General features: G+C 34.6%; 1 protein-coding gene across 16 annotated transcripts in view; it reads left to right on the forward strand.

The window, feature by feature from the left end:
• PDS5B (PDS5 cohesin associated factor B) overlaps positions 1 to 16,519 on the forward strand; it is a 194,240-nt gene that overhangs the window by 58,816 nt on the left and 118,905 nt on the right. For 10 of the 16 annotated variants that reach the window (XM_070577953.1, XM_070577957.1, XM_070577967.1 and 7 more), the window contains exons 2-6: positions 9,216 to 9,342; positions 12,319 to 12,522; positions 15,468 to 15,554; positions 15,656 to 15,753; positions 16,390 to 16,516. In XM_070577953.1, coding sequence (XP_070434054.1) covers positions 9,235 to 9,342; positions 12,319 to 12,522; positions 15,468 to 15,554; positions 15,656 to 15,753; positions 16,390 to 16,516 — 624 coding nt within the window. In that variant the 5' untranslated portion in view covers positions 9,216 to 9,234. Of the gene's footprint in view, positions 1 to 8,353; positions 8,429 to 9,215; positions 9,343 to 12,318; positions 12,523 to 15,467; positions 15,555 to 15,655; positions 15,754 to 16,389; positions 16,517 to 16,519 lie in introns of all 16 variants that reach the window. The other 6 variants (XM_070577954.1, XM_070577958.1, XM_070577961.1 and 3 more) reach the window with 1 other exon arrangement.

Raw genomic sequence — 16,519 nt, forward strand, 5'->3', positions numbered from 1 at the left:
GCAGCATCAGTACCATTGGCCTCTGTTGTCTTGAAACTTGGTGTACCCCTTACTTTCTGAAACAGCTTTCTCCTAGGTCCTCCCCCAACCTCTTCGATCCTTCTCCGATTCCTTTGCAAGCTCTTTTTCCTCTGCTCGTTTCTTAAAGATGGATCTTCTCTCATCTCTTCCTGGCCTGCCACTCTTCTCACTTTACAAATCTTCCTGAATGCTCTCATCTGTGCCCCCATCTATCTATCACTGAGGATTCCATATCTATCTCTAGCTCAGATATCTCTCTGGCGATCTAACTGCCCACTGGCCATTCTTTTTTTCAGCACATGGCAAACCATTTATTTCCCTAAGGGTGCCTGAAAATCTCTTCTTTTTTCTTTCTTTTTTTAAATAGCTTTATTGAAGTATAATTGATATAGAAACAAAGGGACATTTTCAATGTATACTGTTTGATGAGTAAACATATGCATACACATGTGATACCATTACCACAGTTGAGGTAATAAATACTGCCATCACTTCCAGAAGTTTCCTTGTATCTCTTTGCTTTTTTGGCGGGGCGGGGTGAGGGGTGGCGAGGGCAGGGGTAAGAACACTTAACATGAAATCTACCCTCTTGGGGCCAGCCCGGTGGTGCAGCGGTTAAGTGCGCATGTTCTGCTGCGGCGGTCCGCGGTTCGCTGCTTTGGATCCCAGGTGCGGACATGGTACCACTTGGCAAAACCATGCTGTGGTAGGCATCCCACATATAAAATGGAGGAAGATGGGCACGGATGTTAGCTTAGGGCCAGCCTTCCTCAGAAAAAAGAGGAAGATTGGGCAGCAGTTAGCTCAGGGCTAATCTTCCTCAAAAGAAAAAAAAAAAAAACCTACCCTCTTGACAAATTTTTAAGTGCCCAGCACTGTATAGTTAACTATAGGTGCCATGTTGTACAGCACATTTTAGAATTTAATCACCTTGTATAACTGTAGCTTTATACACGTTGAATAACAACTCCTGTTCTCCTTCTCCTCCTATTCTCTTGTTCCCTGCAACCACTGTTCTACTTTCTGCTTCTTTAAATTTGACTATTTTAGATACTGCATATAAACGGAATCATGTGGTGTTTGTCCTTTTTGTCTTTGACTTATTTCACTCAGCATAAGGTCTTCCAGGTTCATCCATGTTGCTGCAAATAATAAGATTTCTTTCTTTTTTTAAGGCTGGACAGTATTCCGTTGTATGTATATACCACTTTTTTTTTGAGGAAGATTGGCTGTGAGCTAACATCTATTGCCAATCTTCCTCTTTTTGCTTGAGGAAAATTTTTGCTGAGCTGACATCTGTGCCAATCTTCCTCTGTTTTATGTGGGATGCTACCAAAGCATAGCTTGATGAGTGGTGCTAGGTCTGTGCCCAGGAGCTGAACCTGCATACCCCGGGCTGTCAGAGTGGAGTGGGTGAACTCAACCACTATGCCACTGGGCTGGCCCCTCACTTTTCTTTTTTAATCCATTCATCTGTTGATGAACATTTGGATTGTTTCCATATTTTGGCTATTATGAACATGGGGGTGCAGGTATCTCTTAGAGATCCTGATAGTCATTCTTTCGGATATATACCCAGGATTGGGATTGCTCTATTCTGATTGTTCTATTTTTAATTTTTGAGGAACCTCCATACTGGAGGTTTACATGGTGGCTGCATCATTTTACATTTCGACCGACAGTGTACAGGGTTCCAGTTTCCTCACATCCTGGGCAGCTCTTGTTATCTTTTGTGTTTGTGATAATGGCCATCCTAACAGGTGTGAAGTGATACCTCCTTGTGATTTTGATTTGCATTTCTCAGTGGTGAAAAATGGAAAGATTTTCCTCTAAGGTCAGGAACAAGATAAGGATGCCCACTTTTGCCACTTCTGTTCAACATAGTACTGGAAGTCCTAGCCAGAGCAAATTAGACAAGAAAAAGAAAAGGCATCCAAATGGGAAAGAAAGAAGTAAAATTATCTGTTTTGATCTTATATGTAGAGAACTCTAAAGACTCTACAAAAAAATTCTTAGAACTAATCAACAAATTCAGTAAAGTGCAGGATACAAAACCAACATGCAAAAATGAGTTACGTTTTTATATACTAACCATGAACAAAAAGGAAATTAACAAAATAGTCCCTTCACGATAGCATGAAAAGGAAAAAATGACTTAGGAATAAACTTTACCAAGGAGGTGAAAGACTTGTATACTGAAAACTACAATACATTGATGAAAGAAATAAAAGAAGACAGAAATAAATGGAAGGACATCCATGTTCATGGATTGGAAGACTTAATGTTACTAAAATGTTAAGCAATATTTATAACTTTTTGTTCTCTCTGTCTTTTTCTTATTGATTTGCCCTGCCATTGTTTTCATGTATTAAGGCTCAAGTTGTGTGAGTCTGTTTCTAGGCTGTCTGATATTTCCCATTGATCTTTCTTTTTCTGCACCAATACCACACCATCTAAATTACTTTAGCTTTATAATAGGCTTTAATAGCTGGTAGAACAAGTCTGTCTATTCACTATGTTTTTTTTCTTTAAGTGTCTTACTGTTCTTGGCCTTTGCATGTTCAGTGTGGGAAGGTTTACTATCTTTACAGTATTTGAGACTTTCAATCCATGAACATGATATCTCCTCATTTATTTAGGTTTTCTTTAATTTTAATCCATAAAAGTTCATGTTTTCTCTGTAAAAGTACTCCTTTTGTTAGATTAATTCCTAGATAATTTATACTTTTCAATGTAAATTGTATTTTTAAACTTTTTGCTTGCTGTTCCTATGAATACAGTTGATTGTTTGGCTTTTTAAAATCTTTTTATTTTTAAATAATAATAGACATAAAGTTGCAAAAATAGTACGTAGTGTCCTGTGAACCCTTCTGCCAATGGTGACATCTTATGTAACTGTAGTAAATATCAAATCAGTAACAAATCAATAACAAATATCAAATTGACGTTGGTATAATATTGTGAACTAGATTATAGACCTTAATCAGTTTTCTTGAGTTTTTTGCATGACATTTTCTGTGTGTGTGTAGTTGTATGTAATTTGATCCCATGTATAGATTCATGTCACCACCATCACAGTTGAGAGCCATAAAGGAATTCCCTCATGCTACTTGTCACTTTCTCTGTGGCCCCTGGCAACCACTAATCTGTTTTCCCTGTCTCTTGTTTTGTCATTTTGAGAATGTTCAATAAATGAAACCGTCCAGTATGTAACCTTTTGAGATTGACTGTTTCAATAAGCATAAATAAGTTATTCCGTGTATCAGTAAATCAGTTCTTTTTATTGCTGAGTAGTGTTTTATTGTATGGATCTAGCAGAGTTTATTTAACTATTCACCCATTGAAAAGCATTGGATTGCTTCCTGTTTTGGGGTATATGAATAAAGCTGCTATATAAACATTTTTGTACACATTTGTATGAGCATAAGCTTTCATTTCTCTGGGATAAATGCCCAAAAGTGCAATTCCTGGTTTGTATGGTTAAGCGCATGTTTAGTCTTATGAGAAACTGCCAAACTATTTTCAACTGTGGCTGTACTGTTTTACATTTCTACCAGCAGTGTGTGACAGATCCAATTTCTTTGCATCCTTGCCTACATTTGACATTGTTACTACTTTTTATTTTAGCCACTCTAATAGTATATAATATCTCATTGTGGATTTAATTTTCATTTACCTTGTGATTAATGATGTTGAACATCTTTTCATGTGCTTATTTGTCATCCGTATATCTTTTTCAAATGTCTGTTCCTGTTTTTTGCCCATTTTGTAATTGGATTGTTTTTTATAGTGTCCTCTTGAGAGTTATTTATATATTCTAGATACAAGTCGTTTGTCTGATATGTATTTGCAAATATTTTCTCTCAATCTGTAGCTTATCTTTTTATTCTCGTAACAGAGTTTTTCACAGAGCAAAAGTTTTTAATTTTGAAGTCCAATTTGTCAATTTTTCCTTTTATGGATTTTGCTTTTGGTATCATTTCTAAAAACTCTTCGTGTAGCCCCAGTAGTGAAGATTTTCTTGCAAAAGTTTTTTTTTACATTTTATATTTAAATCCGTGATCCGTTTTAAATTGATGTTTATATCAAGTGGGAGGTATTTATGTCAAGGTTCCTTTTTCCTTTTTTGCCTACGTTTATCGGGTTGCTCCAGCACTGTATGTGGAAAAGACTATTCTTACTCCATTCACTTGCTTTTGCATCTTTGTAAAAAATCAACTGGCCATACTTGTATGCGTCTCGTTCTGGGTTATCTCTTCTGTTGCATTGATCTGTGTGTCTGTGCCTCTGACAACATCACATTGTCTTGTTTTTTGTAGCTATGTAGAAAATTTTAAAGTTCTGTAGAACAAATTCCTTCCACTTCATTTTTTCGAAAATTGTTTCATCTATTCTAGTTCCTTTGCCTTTCTGTATAAATGTTAGAATAAGCTTATTTCTGTGTATGAAAAATCTTGATGAGGTGTTTTTAGAATCAATTTGGGGAAGAATTGACATCTCTGGTGAATCTTTCAATCCGTGAACATGGTTTATCTCTCCATTTATTTAGATCTTCTGTGGTTTCTTTAATCAATGCTTTATAATTTTCTGCATAGCAATCCTGTATATGTTTTGTGGGGTTTATACTGAAGTATTTGGTTAATGGGAGGATAGATTGAAAATTGTATTGTGCTTTAACTTAGGTTTCCATCTGTTTCTTGCTAGAACCAGTGTTTTTCTTTTCTTTTTGTAGATTCCTTTGGAATCTTCTCTGTAGACAATCATGTTGTCTGGAAGTAGGGACAGTTTTAGTTCTTCCTTTCCAATCTGTATGCCTTTTATTTCCTTTTTCTTGCCTTATTGTGATGGCTAAGGCTTCCAGTATTATATTGAATAAAAGTGGTGAGAGCAGACATCATTGTCTTGTTTCTGATCTTAAGAGAAATTATTCCGTCTTTCGCCATTAAATATTGTGCTGGTGTTCTTGGCGCCATCAAGTTGGTACTGACTTCTGGTGACCCTGTGGACAGCAGAGCAGAACCCTGGCCAGTGGTTTTTGTGCCATCCTCTCATCTTTCAGCACTATATCAGACAGTGCTCCCCTGGTATTCATAGGGTTTTCATGGCAAATTCTTTTGAAAGTGGGTGCCCAGGTTCTTCTTCCTAGTCTATCTTAGTCTGGAACTTTTGCTGAAACTGTCCACCTGCTGGAATTTGAAATACTGGTGGCATAGGTTTCAGCATCACAGCAACATGCAGCCACCACAATATGACAATTGAAAGATGAGTGATGTGATTCCCTGACCAGGAAATGAGCCTGGGCCATGGTGGTGAAAGTGCTGAATCTTAGCCACTGGACCACCAGGGCTGGCTGTAATTGATTTACATCAGCTGCATCTGTTACATATTCAGCCAAAGGAAACTTTCGTCTAATTCTTAGTTTGTTAAATTTGTTTTTTTTTTTCTTTTTTGTTTACAGTCATGAATTGATGTTGAATTTTGTCAAACATTTTTCCTTCATTCATTGGAATTATCACGATTTTTCTTTTTTAATTTGTTAATGTGGTGAATTCAACCTTTCATTCCTAGGATAAACCCAACTTTTTTATGTTTCTACATTTGATTTCCTTATATTTTGTTTAGGAATTTTGCATCTGTGTTTATGAGCAAGATTGGTCTGTGATTTTTTTTCCTTTTATTTTTCTTCTTGGGTTTTGGTATCATGATTATGTTAGTTGCGTAAAATTAGTTGGGAAGGATTCCCTTGTTTTCTAGTCCTTGGAACTATTTATGTAACAGAATTATTTCTTCCTTAGTTACTTGGTAGAACTCACTAGTAAAGCCATCTAAACTTGGATGTTTTTCCTTGTGGAAATATTTATTGATTATTGATTTAGTTTCTTAATAGCATTGTTTTCTTCATGAGTCATTTTTGGTAAGGTACAGGTTTTCTCCATTTTATCTAAATGTGTCAAAAATTTGTAAGATTGGCCTGTGATTTTTTTCTTTTTTTGGTAAGGAAGATTGGCCCTGAGCTAACATCTGTTGCTGATCTTCCTCTTTTTGCTTGAGCAAGATTGTCACTGAGCTAACATCTGTGCCAGTCTTCACCTGTTTTGTATGTGGGATGCTGCGTCAGCATAGCTTAATGAGTGGTGTGTAGGTCTGCGCCCAGAATCTGAACTCGCAAACCTCAGGCCACTGAAGTAGAGTGCACGAACTTAACCACTACACCACTGGGCCAGCTCCTGGCCTGTGATTTTTGACTTTGTTGATCCTATGCTTGTTTTCTTTTGATTCATTGATTATTAGGAAGTACTTTAAAATTTTTAAATATTTAGAGGTTTTCTTTTTTGTTGTTGAACAATTCAGAAAAGTGTAAAAATTACGTCTAGCTCTATGTCTTTACGTAAAGTGAAAACAGTTGTGTAACCAGCATCCAGATAAAGAAGAGATTACCTGTACCCAAGAAATCCCTTTTACCCTCTTTCAGTTATATCTCCCACCCAAAGTATTCACTATCCTGACTTTTAACATTGTACATTAGGTTTCCTATTTTTTTTTTGAACTCTTTATAGAAGTGTAGTCATATTACTATGTATATAGTGTATTGTGTCTGGCTTTCACGTAACTTTCTTTGTAATGTTAAACCATATTGTGTGAGGCATTATTCACTTTCACAACTGTATTGTATTCTGTTGTATGAATGTATTACAAAATACTATTCATTCTGTTGGTAGGCATTTGTATTTTCAGTTTTGACTACTATGAATGATGTTGCTATGAACATTTTTATGTATTTCTTGTGGTGGACAGGTGGACACATGTATGTGTTTCTGTTGAGTAAATACCAAGGATTTGGTCCCGGGGGGCTACTTTTTTTCTTTTTCTTTCTTTTTTTTTTTTTGAGGAAGGTTAGCCCTGAGCTAACATCTGCTGCCAATCCTCCTCTTTTTGCTGAGGAAGATTGACCCTGAGCTAACATCTGTGCCCATCTTCTTCTACTTTATATGTGGGATGCCTGCCACAGCATGGTTTGATAAGTAGTGCGTAGGTCTGCACCTGGGCTGCTGAAGTGGAGTGTGTGAACTTAACCACTGCACTACTAGGCCGGCCCTGGGGCTCTATCTACTTTTTTATTTATATTTTAAAATTTATATTTGGTATAAGTGCTTTCTTTTGTTTAGTGTTTGCATGGTATATTTTTCCATTCTTTTACTTTCAGCATTTCATATCTGTATTTTTAAATGTTTTTTATAAGCTCTCTATGTTGCAATTTAAAAATATTGGTCTTTTAACCTGATCATGTGTATCATATACAAATATTATAAAAGTGCATGGTATGTGCTAAGTGATGTTCTAAGTGCTATGTATATTAACTTATTATAGCTTTCAATTTTTGTTTGGCTAATTTGTCCTTATTTCATCCTGTTCTTGAAAATTATATTCCTTGGATATAAACTTCATCTTTGCAGTTATCTTCTTTTTCCACATGGAGGATGACATTTTGCTGTCTTCTTGCTTATGTTGTTGTTGAGAAGTCATCTGTTAATTTAAATACTGTTCCTTTTAAGGTAATATGTCTGCTTTAAGGTTTTGTTTTCTAGAATTATTATTTTGAATTTAATTCTGTTTGGCTTCCTGAATTTCTGGATTGCTAGTTTATGACATTCTCCTCAGACAGGGGCCTCTGCCTCCTTCCTTCCCTCTAATACTCCTATGAGTTGTAAGTTAAATCTTTCTGTTCTTTATCTGTAAATCACATTTTTATTTTTCTTTGTTCTACATTTTTTGATAATATCTTCTGACCTCTCTTCTAGTTCTCTAATTCTAATAGCTTTTTCTAATCTAATAAACTCATCCATTGAGTTTTTAATTTTCAATTTTTATGTTTTTTCATTTTTAGAAGTTCTCCTTTTTTGTTCAGATCTTCTAGTTTACTCTCTGTAGTTTTTTATTCCTCATAGATATTTATTTGTCTTTTATTTCTTAAAAATTATAAATGTAGTAGTTTTATAATCTGTTTGATAATTGTAGTATCTGAAGTCTTTGTGGGTCTGTTCTTGGACTTTGGTACAGTCACGTGCTGCATAATGATGTTTTGGTCAATGATGGACTGCGTGTACGATGGTGGTCCCATAAGATTAGTACCCTATAGCCTAGGTGTTTAGTATGTTGTACCATCTAAATTTGTGTAAGTATACTCTATAGTGTTCACACAATGACGAAATCACTTAATTCTCAGAAGACATTCCTATTGTTAAGTGACTGTACTCCTGCTGGTTTTTGCTCACAGTGCCTTGTTTCCTTTGATGCTTGGTTATTTTTGACTTGATAATGCTCATTGTTCTAGAAACACCACACTGGAGATTCTTTGAGGCATAGAGTGAAGGTGCCCTCCTGTAGGCAAGACTTGGATTTACTTATGGTAGGTGCTTAGGGGTGCTACTAGTCAGGGGTCATGAGTTCATTTGTTGAGGTTCTCTGGACTACTTAGGTAATGTGAACCTCAGCAAATGTGCAAGTCCATGGCCAAAACTAACTAGGTATTTATTCCTCCTTTATATTTTTTTTTATTACTTTGCTCTGGTTAGTACCAAGGCAGCCTTCTCTGCTATCCGCTTTGGGTGGTGATGGAGGCATGGGCACATGATGATTTCTGGTTTACTGTCTCTTTTGCAAGTGTTACTTTTTGGGGATGGGGATGGGGTAGTGTTCCACATTAATGTCAAGAGGGTCTCATATTTGACATTCTGTCTTGACAGGTTCAGATTTACCTCTGTCCCGTTGCCCCATAACACCACCAAAACTGAACTCTAGATTTGTCAGGGTTGGCAAGTGCCCTCAGGGCATAAATGGATATAATGCTCTAGCGCTCCTTTTACTTCTCTGGGTTCCTTTGTTCTCTTAGATTTTGGCCTGAGTAATTTGTGGTGCTTTAAAAATTATGCTTATTTTGGGTATTTTTTTCTATCATTTATAGTTTGTAGTTGGAAAGTTAGTGCAAATAACCTAGCTTGCCACTAGTGGAAATGGGGTAAAAATAAAATTTAAAAAAATTTGCGGTGTGTTCAGTAAAGTGGTTTTCGTTGATTAGATAGATAACTTACTGTAAATTACGAGGTAGTTATAAATTATTTGGGGGTGGCAGGTTATTTTTCTTGTTTATTATGAATGTTGTGTTTGGTTTGCATCTAATAGCTTTCTTGTTTTAGGGGTAAAAATATTTCCATCATGGCTCATTCAAAGGCGAGGACCAATGATGGAAAAATTACTTATCCTCCTGGTGTCAAGGAAATCTCAGATAAAATATCTAAAGAGGAGATGGTGAGACGGTTAAAGGTGAGTAAAATTGGGTTACATGTTTTGGACATCTGTTTAGGGTTGGGGGTCACCTGTGGAAATCACATAGGGCTGCATCTTGTGAGGGCAACTTAAGAAAGCAAATCAAAACAGAAAGTGGCAGGAAAAGGAGAGTGGAGTAGATAAAGAAGTGTGGGATTTCTGTAGCTATTGTTAATGAGAGAGCAACTAAAAAGGGTGAAGCTTAGATGTTCTAAGGTCTCCTATACTTGGATATAAAGAACAAATCCACAATACTCTTGCTCATTTTTGTCTGTAGAAAGTTGTCTTCTTTTTCTTGTATCTCATTTATTTTATTAAAATAGTCATTTTAATCTGAGAAAAGAAGTTTTAAGTACTAAGCACTCAGACTGTATTTTATTTTCTCATAAGTTATTTTGAATTTTGAGAGGGGTTAAAGAGCTTTGCTTTTAGCTTCTCTCTCTCTCTGACATGCAGCCGGGAATCAAGATTGTTGGTGAACTTCCGTGGATGAGGCAGTCGCTGTATGGCTACGGTCTCTTTATATGTATTTGAATAATATTTCACCTTTTCCTTCAGGGCAGTGATGGTCTCTGTGATTATTAAAGTAGTTAAAGGAGCAGAGTGGCCAAAGAGAATGTTAAGCCAATTTACCAGTTAGTTAGTTCAAATCTTCTTTATTTTTGAGCATTTTTTTCTCTTCTAGATTGTATCTACCTAGACATTTATGTTGATTTATATTATTATTTAACTGTATTTCGAGACTGGAAAACTTGCCTCAATTAATCATCGAAGGCCCAGGGGCCTTAAAGCAAAGTACCATTTTATAGCTATTGCTGAATGGTTTATTTTTATTAGAAGAAAATGACCTATAACTTTCACATAAAGTTTTAATATTATACTTTTATGCATATATTTTAGAATGTCAGATATCAGATGTTTATTATTCAAAGGAAAAGACATCTTTGAATGGATTAAATTTACCAATATGTGAATATTAGTTGGGAACTTGTGTATTTTTCATTAAAAATAATCAAGCTACACATCCTTTCTATATATGTTATTTATTTCCTATGTATTTACATTCTCTTGACCTATTGAATTTTTAGAGAAACAAATACATTTATTTCCTCAGATTTGTTTATATTTCAAGCAATGATAGGTAAACATCCCTGTTTGCTAAGAAACTAATGTTAAACACACAGACTACAGTTATGAGCTGTTCAGCATTTAGCGTCTTTTAGAGATGTTATTTTCTCAGACATCTTCTTTAATTTAGAGGACTCATATATGAGTTACTAAGGAGTTTTATAACACCATTGGCGTTGTAGATGGTAATGAGGAATTCCCCTTATCTGATCCTTGAGTAAACTGTTGTCTTGATGGAATGATTTCCACGGTGTTCACATTTAGTGTTTGTAGAATGCTTTCGTTATTTTGTAGACATTTATGCCCAGAAGTAATCTGGTTAATATACTTTTTCTTCCCTTATTTTCCTAATTTACACTTCCCACTATTTTTAGCAACCTTCTTAGAGAAATATAAAAAGGATATAATGTGGGATGAGAGTAATTTTGATATGTACAAGTACAGGTGTAAGTTTCATAAATTACAACAGTATGTTAATATGTAAAGTGTCATTGTTTATATAATTTCTAGAGTTTCCTATAATATTTTATGTAAAATAAACTTAATCTCTCACTCTTTTAGAAAGAGATTTGGGAGAAAGGAACAGTTCCTTGCATGTAGCTCTTTTTTTCCTTCGTCTCTTTTCATCATGCACCTAGGTCATCAAAGCATATATCTTAAAAGTAATAAAATTAAAGTTAGGAGAGTGGCGCTGAACACCATACCCTTAAACTAACTGTAGTGCCAGACTGGAAGGATTAGTCTACCGTTGGTTCTGGCATCTGGTGTAATAGAACCGAGGGTCCGCTCTGTGAGGAACAGTGTTTCCCACAGCTGATCTGGGACTTCAGTAAGACATTGGACAATTTATTTCTCGAACGTCTAGCTCTACAGTGGAGTGGAAATTCTTGCAGTATGTCTCAAAGACCAAGTCATAGACATTGATACTTGGTGGCCAGTCCTGCTTGTTGATTAGCATTTGCAGCACCACCTAGTGGATGCCAGATGGTCACCTTTCCATTAGAGTTGTTTAAATCTCTGTTCCTGTCACGTTAAGCAGTTTTATTAAGTCTCATTTGAATTACAGACTGAGAGTTCCTTGTGACTACTAATACTGAAATTAGAGAACGCTCTTCACAGAATTCAACCCATACCATTCATTCCTCATCATTCTTGTTTCCATTTCACTTCTTTAATGTAAATATTTTTGAGAAAGGAACCATTTCCTTTAGCTTCCTTCTGCTGACTCCATACATGCCATTGATTCCCACTAATGAACTATTTGTATGATATTCTTTTTTACTGTGGCATAAGAAATATTTTGTTAGATGCTATGGTTGTCACCTCATGGTGCTTTTAAACATTTAGGGATGCATCTTTGTCACCCTTGAATCTGTTTATATATTCTTTTTTAGCTAAATATATAAATCCATGTTTCTAGAGTGGTTTATGGCTCAGATGGAAAAATAAATTGTCATCCTATGTTTTTCTTTAGAGGTATATACTTTTTCTCCTAATAAAAGGATTAGACATATTATAAAAAAGGGATGCTACTTTTAAGAAGGTCATACTCTTCTTAGTCCATTTCTAAAAGTGAGACCAGAAGCACTATGTAAGGCTAGTTTTAAGCTTTTAATATCTGGTTAGCAGGTATGATGGGTAAATGAAAAGTATTTTACTTAGTCTTTCAGAGAAAAGTTATTTACCCTGTAGTTTTAAAAGGATCTTGTTCTCTCAGATAGACACTTTCAGGGGAAAAATGAAAGTGTATTTATTGAAAGTTAACCTTTGCAATTAATATGTTTTTCTTTTAAGTGACTGCATTTTTACATGGAAAATTTTATTATTTATTGTGTTTATAAATAGATGGTTGTGAAGACTTTCATGGATATGGACCAGGACTCCGAAGAAGAAAAGGAGCTTTATTTAAACCTGGCTTTACATCTTGCTTCAGATTTTTTCCTCAAGCATCCTGATAAAGATGTTCGCTTACTGGTAGCCTGCTGCCTTGCTGATATTTTCAGGATTTACGCTCCTGAAGCTCCTTACACATCCCCTGATAAACTAAAGGCAAGTACTGATTTAAATAGCTGCCAAGATTGGCTGATAACTTTCATTTGTCTTTCTAACTAAAATGTGAGTTAAAATATTTGGATAATTTCTTTGGATTCTTTGACATTAGCTGCAGCAATCTTGTTAAACTTCTGTTTTCTTTAGAACTTACTTCCTTCCCATTCCTCCGAATTTAGTACTTACTTTTGTAAAATAATTTCTGATCTTCAGGATAAGAAGAATTAGTGTAGTGTATTTTATACTTTTTTTTTTTTTAAATTTTAAATTGGGCTTTTATTTATTTATTTATTTTTTTAAAGATTTTATTTTTTCCTTTTTCTCCCCAAAGCCCCCCAGTACATAGTTGTGTATTCTTCGTTGTGGGTTCCTCTAGTTGTGGCATGTGGGACGCTGCCTCAGCGTGGTCTGACGAGCAGTGCCATGTCCGCGCCCAGGATTCGAACCGACGAAACACTGGGCCGCCCGCAGCGGAGCGCGCGAACTTAACCACTCGGCCACGGGGCCAGCCCCAGTATTTTATACTTTTTATATTATATCATCATTAGCTCTATTTCAATATCACTTGGGGGACACTTCCTTTTCCCTTTTGAAAATCCTTGTTGAAGGCCATGTTCATTATTTAGAAGACAGTATCTAGTATAAACCTGAATTTATAATACATGAATCCTACTTCATTTAATGGAAACTGTGATGTGAATTGTTTTGAAGAAAATACAGGGGAAAAAATTTTAATGGAAAGGTAGAAAAGACATTTAGTACTTGGTTACAGTGGTTCTGAGTAAAGCCATATGAATGGAAAAGCTTTAGAAGGTGAGAAAAGGAGAGGAATCGCATGATTGACGCAGCTGGTAGAAAGCATGAAATAATTAGAGCTGTGCAAAAAGATATTGAATAAGGCAGTTTACGAAGAAAATTAGAAAAACCAACAATAAAAAAATGTGGAAACTATGGGTTAGAGAATGAGTCCATAGGAAAATTATCAATATCCAGTGTGAAAAAAGGCACACAATTTAGGTTTATTTCATTTAACAAATATTGATCTTAATTATGTACCAGAAACTGAGTTTACAGTAGTGAAAAACAACCCAGACATGGTTCTTGAACTCATGGAGTTACTTCTTGATAATTGCAGTGAGGAACCTGCTCATTTGATCAAGTCTGCCAAACTTCCACTATGGAATACCCAAACTGGTTTGGGTGTGCTTGTTTTATATTTTCATTGGTAAAAGAATCTTCGGATGGGGGAGGAAGGGGGCAATATTTGTCATTTAAAAGTGGAACTGAATTGTAAGATTTGAGAACGGTCAGAGACTTAAAGTAGATAACGTGAGTTGGTCTGTGGAGTTACGTACCCAGGTGTATATCTTGATTTGAACTTGTGAACATTTAATTTGGAGGTACTTAATTGGTTTAAGGAGTGATTGTATTTGGTTGACTGTGAGCTGTGGCTCTTCCTCACTAGGTATCTTGTTGGCATTCTCATGAAGAGGGAAGTCTAACTTTTAAGAGTGCTGCTATACAATTTCTTCTATCTGTTGTGGATTTCTCAATTTGCATAATTCATGACCTATCAAGGCTTTGGGGTAATGAAAAGTCTTCTCAAAAGAATAGCTACAGATCTCTTCTATTTATAACGGGACAGTTTATGAGAAGAATATTGAAGACCTGAGATTAGAGTCTTTTTGGATTATTCCATAGCTGAAAATTTAGTGTCTTATTTTTTCTGGTCAGTTTTTTTGTTCTTATTTTAAATGCTTCTTTTTTTCTTTTATTGTGGTAGTACTTAAGAGTTATTCATTTTGAGTGTATTTTTAAAATATCCATGGAATAGTTTTCATTCTATTTTGATTAGTATCAAGTTTGTATTTTTCTTTGTCTACAGTAGTAATAATAGAAAATTGTGACACTTTGATCCTCACCTTTTCATTGTTGGTTTATCGTGTCATCAGAAAACCCTTTTATACACCTGGCTTTATATTTAGGTCAGTGATTATTCCAGAGGTTATAAATGAGTGACTCTTGTCTTTCCATCTCCAGGTAGAGTCAATATGGCAGTTAGTTTTCTCTTAGTCAAATCAGAAAGAGTTCATTCATGGGGGACATATTTTATACAGTATTCCTATCAAAGTAACCATTTTTGAAGGATGTACTTCTGATAGTATTTTTCTTGAAAAGCTACTCAGTCATCTGCATATTGCATTTTTTCCTTTTAAAAAATATGCTTGTTCTTGTTTTATACTTAGAAGGGAAACACTGTTTTTTTATTTTTATTGCTTGGTTAGCATGCTTCCTTTGCAGAATTAGCTTTTATAATTTTAACCTTTTTCAAACTTTTTAAAAACGTGATCTCCACCAAAATTTGACTTGAAGTGACATGTATCTCTATCCAGGTGCAAAGGGGGATGTAGTAAAAAAATCGAAAGTAAGTTATGTAGATAGATTAAGAGGAGCTTTGATAATTAGCTTCTAAGGGTCTTTTTAAAATTTCTAAGCTTCTGTGATCTATTGTCTTTCACTTGGTGATTTTAATTTGGAATTTTAAGTTTTCTAAACTCTGTTCTTGCTATGTAATTACCATATGTAGTACTGTTCCATCAAACCTGATCAGCTCTTTAGTCATTGGAACCTTTTTTATTCTAAGAATAGCATAAATTTTAATTTACTCAGTTTTCAGGTCTCTTTTTTTAACTTGCTGTAAGGTGAAGTTTTTCTTTCTCTACTTTAAGATCATGGTAAATGATTTACTGTTTTCCTGTGAAGGGTAATAAGATATTTGGTGTTTTCATATGATGATGTACTTTAAAAAAGTTCCAGCCAAATTCCTGGTTCTTTACAATTTATCATGATAGAAATGCTTGAATGTTGAATTAGCTTTAGACATTTAGTGATACTCTTATTTAGCATTCGTATTGTAAACAATAATTTGTCTTTCTCTTTTAAAGGATATATTTATGTTTATAACAAGGCAATTGAAGGGGCTAGAGGATACAAAGAGCCCACAATTCAATAGGTATTTTTATTTACTTGAGGTAAGCATATCTTGAGATGACATTTTAAACTGGTTTTTGTGCTTGTATGTTTTGACTAATTAAAGTGTGTACCTTTCACCTTTTTTACCTCTTATTTTCAGAACATTGCTTGGGTCAAGTCATACAACATATGCTTCGAGTTGGAAGATAGCAATGAAATTTTTACCCAATTATACAGAACATTATTTTCAGTTATAAAGTAAGTTTATTTTACTAGGAATATAGGTTTTTTTAAATATAAGGAATTTTTAACTTACAGATAAATCCACATAAGCCGTGTTTGTTTGGAAGGCTGAGAGTTGTAACTTAACTCCTTAACGTTATTTTTATAGATGTTTTAAAAATGAATAGAACTTAATCAATTTTGTATTTTAAGGAATAATACAAGAATGGTATAAGGCAATCTATAGCCAATGTAAAAATATTTTTTGGATTATATTATTTTTACCTTTTATTTAAATTGCCTATTACTCCTTAATTCACGTGAATAGTTGAATTTTTTATGTATTCTTTAACATTATCTATTAGAATTAGCTTCAGTAAAGCAATTTGATTTTCTCTATTTAACAGAAACTAAAGTTGCATTTGATTTAATTACTTTTAATTGTGAAACTGGTTCACATTAGGGAACAGTAACCCAGGAAATGTAATTCACATTTTGGATACTACTTAAGATTTGAGAGAGAAAGAAGCTTTTAATGAACATATAGGATTTGATTTAATTAATATTTTGGTATCATTGCTTATAAGATATAATGTTTTTCAGTACCATGTTATGATTAAATCCTGTACATTTCAGCTATACTTTAAATAAAATATCTATTTTGAATTTCAGCAATGGCCACAATCAAAAAGTTCATATGCACATGGTAGATCTCATGAGTTCTATTATTTGTGAAGGTGATACAGTATCTCAGGAGCTTTTGGATACAGTTTTGGTAAATCTAGTACCTGCCCATAAAGTA

Source organism: Equus przewalskii, chromosome 16, assembly GCF_037783145.1.
Source record: "Equus przewalskii isolate Varuska chromosome 16, EquPr2, whole genome shotgun sequence".
NCBI classification, from domain to species: Eukaryota; Metazoa; Chordata; class Mammalia; order Perissodactyla; family Equidae; genus Equus; species Equus przewalskii.